The sequence below is a fragment of the Montipora capricornis genome, chromosome 7 (assembly GCF_036669925.1).
Source record: "Montipora capricornis isolate CH-2021 chromosome 7, ASM3666992v2, whole genome shotgun sequence".
Taxonomy (NCBI): domain Eukaryota; kingdom Metazoa; phylum Cnidaria; class Anthozoa; order Scleractinia; family Acroporidae; genus Montipora; species Montipora capricornis.
In genome coordinates this window covers 16,748,090-16,758,089 of record NC_090889.1, presented here as the reverse complement: position 1 = coordinate 16,758,089, position 10,000 = coordinate 16,748,090, and the positions used below count along the sequence as shown (strand labels likewise).

Genomic DNA, 10,000 nt, shown 5'->3' with positions numbered 1-10,000 from the left:
CAGACCTTACTTCCTTCGCAGGTCCAACGGAAACATTCGAGTACGTTGTTAAATCTATCACAAGTGCGTAACACATGGTATAAACATGACCGCTTTGTCTCTGAAAATCCCACTGCGGTGGCCGTCAATGCTGAATTGAAGAACTTTACGAGGCTGATTATTTCGTCTGGAGTTAGGATTTTTGCATCTAGGACAATGGTTGCAAATTCTTGTTCTTTCATTAAGGGAAAGCGGATTTTTTTAACTACTGCTTCCCCAAGAATACCTCTTTTTGCCTCACCATTTGCTTTTAAACCTTGCTTTTTGCATTGCTTTATCGCCCACAAGTCAACAGCTTTAAAGAGGTCGATCTCTTTCATGGTAAGAGTGTCTCTTGAGATGATTGCCTCAAGCAAGGAGCGTTGAATTGTTGCAAATCCATCTGACGTCATGACTGCTTCCGACTGTGTGTCGATCACTTTCCAACATCGATCTACCAAGGCTTTGTCGTCGTACTTTTCAGCCAATGGAAGGATGCTAAGGACATTTGGTGGGTGCAAATTATTTTGCACATATTCGCTGCATTTATCAACCAGTGATGGCACCATGTACTTCTTCGCCAAATAAAAAACCTCCATAACATTGCTTCCGCATAAATTCACGTCATCGCTGTAAATGAAACGAAACAACTCCAACAGACTGTTGTATTCACAGTCAGGCAGTTCAATGGAGCCACTAGTTTCCGCTAACTCACCGTAAAACATAGCTTCAAACACAGGACTACCAATCGACAGCAAAAACTTGTGAGCTGGAATGACTTGCTTGCTTTCACTTTCGCCATCGCTGTCAGATTTACGAACCACGAACTTCACATCGCTGAAAAGATCGTTGTTCAGCATAAACATGGTCCTTTCTCGGACTGTGGGCCTCTTTGTTTGCCAGTTTTCTCGGGTAGACATCTTCGTTTTGATGGGGAATTTACAAATGTTCACGATACTTCGCTTCCTTCGTTGTGTCCCTCAAGCCGATGCTCAGCAACGTGACTACTTTTTAGCATATGAGACATACGTCACACACCGCCTCTTGTGTGATGATAAATGCTTCCTGATTCAAATCTGGCTTTTTACGTGACGTCACAAAAAAACTGAAGTTAAAAATTTTGAGTCCTTTCCTTCATCAGGTTAAAGGCACTTAAAATAATATATGTGGGGTCCGGTCCGATCACCATAACTTTCCAACGATTTATGACAGTGTCCTGACTATTTTCTTTTCTCGTGCTAGCCGCATAAGTATTATTTATTACTAAAAATCACTTTCCCAAGCCTTTTAGAAGTCCCGGGGGGGGGGGGGGGGGGACTCACATATGAAACATACGGGGATGAACGTCGGAAATTTTGAATTTAACCCCTAAAGGAGACCAATCTAGGCGGGGATTAAGCAAATTTTGACCCCTAAAAGAGACCGTTTAAAATACAAAAATACGACACGCAATGAGTTTTAATGATAAAAAGGCATAATCATCGAATGCTTTTATCTAAAAAGAAAATTTAAAAGGAAATTTGACTTCTGTTTCTCTTCGCGTAATTCTGTGTTACTTCGCGGAACCCTAAACGAGACCTTGGTGGCATAAAATATTGGCGCTTTGCCCGGAACACCCTAAGCGAGACCAAAATCCAAAATTTACACCCCTAAGCGAGACGACGAGCATCCCCGTCTGTTTCATATGGGCGTCCCCCCCCCCCCCGGGTCAGAAGTGCGGCATAATGCGAAACACCGTTTCCTTACATGTCACGCCTTGTAAAAGTGCAGGAAAATTTACAATTCGTTTTTGTAAAAAAACGGTCCGACCGCTATAACTAAGGTCTTCCGTGAAAGAATTCTTTACTTCCAATAACCATGAACCAATAGTCTTAACCCAATGAGCAAGGCAACTAAACACCCCAGACTCCGCTCGATTTATTTTGCTCGTTCTCGTTCCCTCGCCTCCACTATCTGAGAGCCTGGACTGAACAGGCTACGATAAGTTCGATTGGTTCAAAAAAGCAATAAACGAGCGGATTTTGAAAAAGACACGGAGAACTAAGCCTTATGTCCATTTATACCAATGATATGAGAAAATATGATGCAATAGTACAACTTCATTGAAGTGTTCAGTCTTGAACTGAAGATTTCATGTATTTCTGAATCCGACGGAACCGACCACAGGTTGTTATTCTTGGTGCTGACCGTAGGAATCTTAGCTCCTGGCTTCCTAGCATGTATCGACCGGCCTTACTCATAAATCGCGGCCAATAAGTTATTCTTTGTCTTTGCGCTAATTTGCCCAACTATCCTCTCGCCTGAAATTTATTTTGGGCCAAAAAAACTTGATGGCCCTTCACTGGAACCGGCTTGGCGATTTTTGAAACTCGACATCTTTTTCGTGTATTCTTTTTGGCTTTCAAATTTCAATTCCCGGTCGGCGCCACTTTTAGTAGCGCAAAGTTTGTGGGGAAAATTATGAGGTCAATGTGTTGTTGGCATTTTTCACAGTCCAGTTTTAATTTTTTACAGTTCAGTTTTAATTTTGCACAGTCCAGTTTTAATTTTGTGAGTCGTCACCAGTTCTCTCACAGGTCACAGGTCACAGGTCATTGTTTTACCAATACAGAAGGTATCCTAAACATTCATAAAAGCTAACCTTAGGCCTGAAAGTTTTTGTTTCGGCTTAATTAGGCCGAAGGTTAGCTTTTATGAATGAGAGATAAAACTGAAAAAACACGAGAATTTAAAAACAATGCTATTCCATGCAAGTATTTTTGCACACAAACCAACACCCAAGTACGTACAACGAGTGTATATAGCTAGAGCGACCAAACGGAAACATGAAGAGGTGACAGGAAAATGTTTATGCCCTATGCAAGAGAGGATAATCGGACCCATTCCCATAATCGTCTGTTGGCCTAAGTTATACTTTAATATCTGTACTGGATAATTAATTAAAAGTGACATTATCTTGATGAAAATTGGCAAATTTATTGTTGTATATTTTTACTAAACAGGTCATAGTTTCTTCCCGATTTAACCTTGAGCTTACTTTCGATTTCATGCATTGTCTCTGAAATGCTTGAATAAAGTAGTGCATTGTATTTTTTTTATTTTTGCTAGTGCAGAAACCTAGCTTGGGGTCGGGCAGTTAATATGGAGTGTAGACATCGCCGTTGATGCATGAAGTGGTACCTACAGTATTCAATTCAAACAGTCGTTTTTGTGGGTTCTCATATTGTCAATGCTTATGAGTGAATAGGCCCGCAAAGCGTGCATACGGTTACTTCTGTGCACAGTGCACTTGAAAGTTGCTACGTGGATTAAAATTTAATATATAGGATTAAAATTAATTCATTTTCCGACTGGATAGCCATATGCCAACCCGGTAATAATACGAAACCAGACGTGTAAAAATTTGCCCAAGCAATGTAAAATGTGTCCTAGAATCGATATCGCACGTTTAAAGCTTGCAAGATCCTTTATATCACGTATTTGATTTGACAGTTGGTTCCAAGCCAATGCACCTCGATAATTAAAAGAAAGAACGTTTAAGAATTTTCGTTTTAGGTAGCGGTAATTGGAGGTCATAGGTCGAACCCCTCAAATTATAATTGTGAACTTCAGAGGTTCTATGTAAATTCCCCTGAAGATACGTCGTACAATTATTATTGAATACTTTAAACACGCATAACCCTTAATTCCTCGATTCGCTCTGACGAACGGCTAATGCTCGAAACGCCAGCTTTTAGAATCTCTGTACAGTGGTCAATTTACATTATCAACTCCGTTGATAAAACCAAATTTTTGGATACCACTTCCCCACCGACGCAGCACCACAGTTTCTTTAGAAACTACCCCCTTCATTCCTTTGTTGTTATAGCTTACATTCTCTGATGTCTTTTTCATGTTGACGCTGGAACTTTTTTCGATGCTTAGACTCTGGCAAGGCTAGCGTTACAAGCCCCGCGAAAAATCCCTGCTGAAGTTAACAAATTGTTACTATCCCCGTTCCCCCTGAGAAATGCGTAGGTACAAAAGCGTAATACCACGGCCATGTCCCCGATACTCCCTCGCTGTGTCCTGGGGGTGGGAGGGGGCGTGGTTTCAATTGACTAGTGCATAACAACAATGAACGTGGCGTCATTTCGGTCTCCGCTTAACAGGCTCGGTTTCTAGAGTTAGGGAAGTTGGTATTAGACTTGTACGGCGTGCATTACTGTAGCGTGGACAATTCTAGAGCGGTTTTCAATTGAGTGTCGAAAGTAATTAGCTAATTGCTTTGGTTTTTCATTACTTCACTCAGTGATTGGTTCAAAATTCTCGCGTCATTTTTTCAACCAATCAGAAGTGAAACCAAAACCAATCGTGGCTCGCGCGTGCACATTTTCCCGCTCTTTGTGTCGGCTACGTGTAATTACTTCGAGTGTTGATTGGTTTACTAGATTGTCTCCGTCCTTTTTGATTGGCCAAAGTACTTACTTTGGTTTTGGTTTTACGACACACAATTGAAACTCGCTCTAATTAAACACCAGACTTCAGAGAAGCCGAGCACTCATATTTTTGGTTTTCGATATGTTGCCGCACAAGTTTTTCCTTTTCTCTTTTTCGCGTACGCAATGCATAAAATTGGTCACAGGCAACTACTGAAAATCGATATGACTTTCGAATGACTATTGCAACCAAAACTACTCAAGAAAAATTTGCGATGTCAAATGTTGTATATGCCTCAGCGACGCATATAACGTATTTTGTAGCTTCAAACATTTTTAGCAGGCTAACGTGCTGTGAATTGTGACGGCAGCATAGGATCGAGCATAACACTGATAAGCCCTTTTCCCACGAGTTTAGTTTGGCATAGAAAAGAGCTTTTGCTTTGTAGACTGGTCATTTTTCAGCTTAAAGGACAGTTCCGAACGGGCTTTCTACATCCATTTTTACTTGGGTATTATTTTTTTGCTTTTTCTGATTGAGCGGCAAATTTGCATAATTTGCACAGTGTGGATTGCTCTGATAAGGTTTTGACTTCGCAAAATTGATCTTAAGAAAAACTTTCTGTTTCGTAAAACGTCATCGCGCTGCGCGTCTGTAAATGTCATTTTAATCACCAAAGTTTGCTGTATTCGATAAATCTCACTTCCCTTGTGCAAACACTTTGTACTCAATAGAACCAGAATCCACATGCAGTCCGTAGACTGTCAGTGTTTGTTATGTTCCGATCAGCCTATAATTTGTCGCAATTTTCTCATTTACGCCACTCCAAAAGGACTAAACGCCCGCTACGTTCTTCCTCGCTTCAATTTAGACTTTCTTCCTCGGAACAGTATTCCGGCTTGAAACTCTACCAAATTAACGACAACTGATGTGCGGTTGCCATTTTGAGAATTCTGCCAACGCAGTAACGTCATAAAAACTTCCGGTGAGCGAGTTTTTTAAACCAATGTCCGAGAGCCTCGCATTTGAAAGATTTACAGTTATACCCACTTTAAACATTTCAAGAAGACTATTAAGTAAAGTTTATGATCAAAGTTGTTTTTTGGCCGAGTTTCCCTTTAACATGAACAAAATTCACTTTAATTCTTGCTCTATAATGAAGCTGGTTGGGCTAATTAGCACAAAGACAAAAAAATAATTTATTGCCCGCCACTTATGAATAGAGTGTGAAGTCCATTAGCTCGAACTGACAATTCTTTTTTACTTTTAAATTAACTTTCATGAAGTAATAGAGCGGTTTTCAAATGAGTGTCGTAAGACCAAAACCAAATTTATAACCTTGGCCAATCAAAAAGGACGGAGACAATCCAGTAAACCAATCAAAACTCGAAGTAATTACATGTAGCCGACACACATCACAGGAAAATATTGACGCGCGAGCCACGATTGGTTTTGGTTTCACTTCTGATTGGTTGAAAAAATGGCGCGAGAACTTTGAACCAACCACTGATTGGGGTTTAACGTGTCGAAACATGATCATTATCCACTAGCCTAACGAGGCAAGCAGCTGGCAATTGCTTATCATTTATTAACGTATTTAAAGAAAGGTGCCCATCACATTGACAGAAGGCTAACCGTTCTCAAATCGGTGCTTAAACCTACATGCTTTAGACGGCTTTAATTTCTAGACTTGTTGAAGTGGAGCTCTATTCTGTGATTATGCTATCCTATAGAAGGGATCCTCTTTACGATGATGCGCTAGTCCCACAGTGGAATATTAGGTCATGAAAGTAGCTAGATAGGCTCGATTTTCCAGCCGTTTCGGGAGCCTGTGTTCCTCTGGACAAACATGAGAGCCCCGACTCCCAAAACGGCTGGAAATCAAGCCTTGTAAATAGAAAGATTTAGAACCGCGTTTACGGCAAACGTCGCGATAAAGTTTGCTGATTCCCAACAATTCATTAAGCTTATCTCTTGCCTTTTAGCCACAGCAATCCAACAAGTTACGGAGGCCCTTTAAAGTGCCCCTAACCCCAAAATGTTTTTTTCGCTAAAATGAATCTTTACACCTGTTCGAAACGCATTGCAGCAATTTTTTTCCTTTCTCTAACAAATTCTGCCATTTTATAGGCTTCGAAAGTTGCGAAAATCCAACCATTACAAAAATATCGAATAAGCTTATATCAATTTTATGTTGCATACATAAATGTTATGTGAAATAAATCTATAAGCAAAGATGCCCCATATAAATAAAAGATGCCCAGTACAACTAAAGGATCAATGATGATATGGTATATGAAATGAATCATATATGAACTGCGGATATGAAATCAAGTGGAGCTATGATCTTCGCAGTCATGAACGCAATTTTTACAATTGCGTAGAGAAGCCTGAAAAATTCAGGCTTCTCTACGCAATTTTAAAAATTACTAAAGGATGTGTGATACAACTAAAAGGTGTTCGATATAACCAAAAGATTATCTATATAAAAGATGAGGAAGCGGAAATGATTTTGCAAAACGGAAGTGTCATTACGTGCCCAGGCTCCTCGAAAATGCATGGGCTTTTCCCTGTGTACAAAATGGCGTCTGCTGAGGCTGCGTGCACGATTTGGCTTCCAGACACAGAAAGACTTTTCATAACGAGACGCCGCAGCCAATGAGTTAGATTCTTTCAAGGTATTTGTGCGTAGAAGCGGTTGAGCTCCGGGCTGCCATCACTCAGGGTCTCTAATTATAAACTGAGGAGAAAGCCGGGCTGCCTTTGTTATGACATCTGCAAAATGGTTAGAGTCTAGTATTGGTCTAGTCTTCTCGGATAAGGACGATAAACCGTGGGGCCCGTCTCACAACCCTTCAATGTTCATAACTCTGTGGGACTACTATAAAGAATGCCCCAAATAATCGAACTAAGTGGCTATGGCGTTTTGCTGTTGCGGTGCTTTCGTGATTATTGCACTTAATTCGACGAAAAACCTTTGTGTGTCTGGAAGCCAAATCGTACAAGTAGCTCCAGCAGACGCCATTTGCCATTTTGTACACAGGGAAAGCCCATGCATTTTCGAGGAGCCTGGGCACGTAATGACACTTCCGTTGTGCAAAATCATTTCCGCTTCCTCATCTTGTATTGGGCATCTTTTATTTATATGGGGCATCTTTGCTTATAGATTTATTGCACATAACATTCATGTATGCAACATAAAAATGATATTAGCACATTCGATATTTTGTCCGTAAAGGGCCTTCATAGCAAGTACCGAGAAGAGGGAAATAAGCTGGAATAAGATAATTTGCACGACAGTCAATTTGCACCGTTTTGTGACAGGCACTAGTCTGCCTACTGCCATGTACATCCCGGCAAACGACAATGTTAGTGATGGAAACAACTGTTAGCCTTCGTGTAGCTATTATTTGACATTTCTTGGTCCTAGCAGTATTTTGGATAGTTGTCACCTATATCTAGAATCTTAGACAAGTTAGGGACCTTACGCAAGGATGACGACGACGGCTACGAAAACGTCACAAAACAATGGGTGTAAACCCCCATGCAAACAGACGTAACAACTCCAACATTGTTGGGAAAATGTTGACCAACAATGCTGCGTTCGTTTTGCAAGGGGCTAAAAAGTTTGATCAGTTTCAAAGTTGGTGCAACAACTCCCAACAACACGCAACTACATGAAACCGGGTGTGCAAACGGACGCAACATGTTAACACCCCACAATGTTGGAACAATGTTAGCCAACAATGCCGCGTCCGTTTGCACGGGGCTAAAAAGTTTCATCCGTTTCAAAGTTAGTGCAAGAACTCCCTACAACACGCAACAACATGAAACAGGGTGTGCAGGGACGCAACATATGACACCCTAACAATGTTGGAACAATGTTAGCCAACAATGCTGCGTTCGTTTTGCACGGGGCTAAAAGTTTGATCCGTTTTAAAGTTGGTGCAACAACTCCCAACAACACGCAACAACATGAAACAGGGTGTGCAGAGCCGCAACAATGTTGGAACAATGTTAGCCAACAATGCTGCGTCAGTGTGCACGGGGCTAAAATGTTTGACCAGTTTCAAACTTCGTGCCTCAACTCTCTACAAGACGCAACAACATGCAATAGGGTGTGCAAAGGAAAACAACATTTAACACCCAACAATGTTGGAACAATGTTGACCAACCATGCTGGGTCCGTTTGCACGGGGCTAAAAGTTTGATCAGTTTCAAAGTTCGTGCAACAACTCCTAACAACACGCAACAACATGAAACAGGGTGTGGAAACGGACGCAACATGCGACACCCAACAACGTTGCAACAATGTTAGCAAACAATGCTTCGCCCGTTTGCACGGGGCTTAAGGTGGCTTCATATAGTTTCCTGACCTCGGGCAATCTGGTTACTAGAAAGTGGCTGATGGCACGCGGTTTAAAGCTCTCGGAATTGTCGAGCGGCTCTCCCACGTGGAAAGTAAACAAACATGGCTTCCCAACTTTGCGAACTCTTTTTTCGTCAAAATTACGTGGACGTATAATCTTTTGGAAATGTTTACCTTTCCGTAAGAAAGCTGAAAATTCTTTAGAGTCCAATAGAAGGTCAAGTTAAAAAGATCATACCCCACTGTTCTGGACAACTTATCTGATTCTAACAACCATCGATCGAGGGACACATGCAGCCGTCCTTGGAGTCGTGAACGCTACCGAAAACATACAAAAATCGTCCATGAAGAAGATACTCCTCCAAACTTTTTTCCTTTTTCCGAAGAGCTCAAGGTTGAGCTAGCGACCAAATTCTAGCGATTGCTTCGCTCGGGTAAACATTAGATTTCAAACAGAAGTACTCGCGCGCGTGCACGTCACGGTTGGGTACTTCACGCATGCTCAAATGGCGATCTTGTCAAATTCCTATTCAGTGATGTATGTTGTGCGATGGAAAAAATGCGAAACTCTCAAGTGAAATATCTCCAGTGTTCTTCAGTGAAATTTCTTCAAATTTTGCAGCGCGGTAATTACTGTTTACGCTTTTAAGACAATTTTGTAGGTGGAGCTAAAAAACATAAATTTGCTAAAAAATCGCGTTTTCTTGCAAGTTAACACGGATAACGGGAAACGACCTCATTGTTTCACGTATCACAACTGGCATGTCGTTCACAGTTCACGGCTTTTTAACTTTTTGCAATCACAAGTCATAGCATTGAAAAACAGCCGATCACGTTTCACGGATAACCCAGGCTTACGGGCCCTAGGACGTGGAGCATGCCATGTGGAATTAAAGGCCCACTTTTAACGGACAGGCTTTTCGACCGTTTGTTTTTGTTATGGAAATTCACAATGCTTATCACAGCGATCTGATTGGATGAATTTCATATAGGCGATTTTCGAAATATGAAATATTCAGCTTGATAGTGAGGGAGTGAGGACAAAAACAATAGCAACACGTTGGAATTAATGCGAAAATTATTTGCATATTATCCACTTTCCTTTGTCTTTGTCTTCTAAACCTTTCTTTCAAGCTAAATTTTAATATATCGAAAAAGGCCTATTTGGCTGGATTTTCATAAGTAAAAGTTGTT

General features: G+C 41.0%; 1 protein-coding gene across 1 annotated transcript in view; it reads right to left on the bottom strand.

The window, feature by feature from the left end:
- Positions 1-1,284, bottom strand: part of LOC138057479 (BTB/POZ domain-containing protein 2-like) — a 2,389-nt gene extending 1,105 nt beyond the window's left edge. The window contains exon 1 of the mRNA XM_068903495.1: positions 1-1,284. This exon is cut by the window's left edge and continues 1,105 nt beyond it. Coding sequence (XP_068759596.1) covers positions 1-938 — 938 coding nt within the window. The 5' untranslated portion in view covers positions 939-1,284.
- Between the last annotated feature and the right edge of the window lie 8,716 nt (positions 1,285-10,000).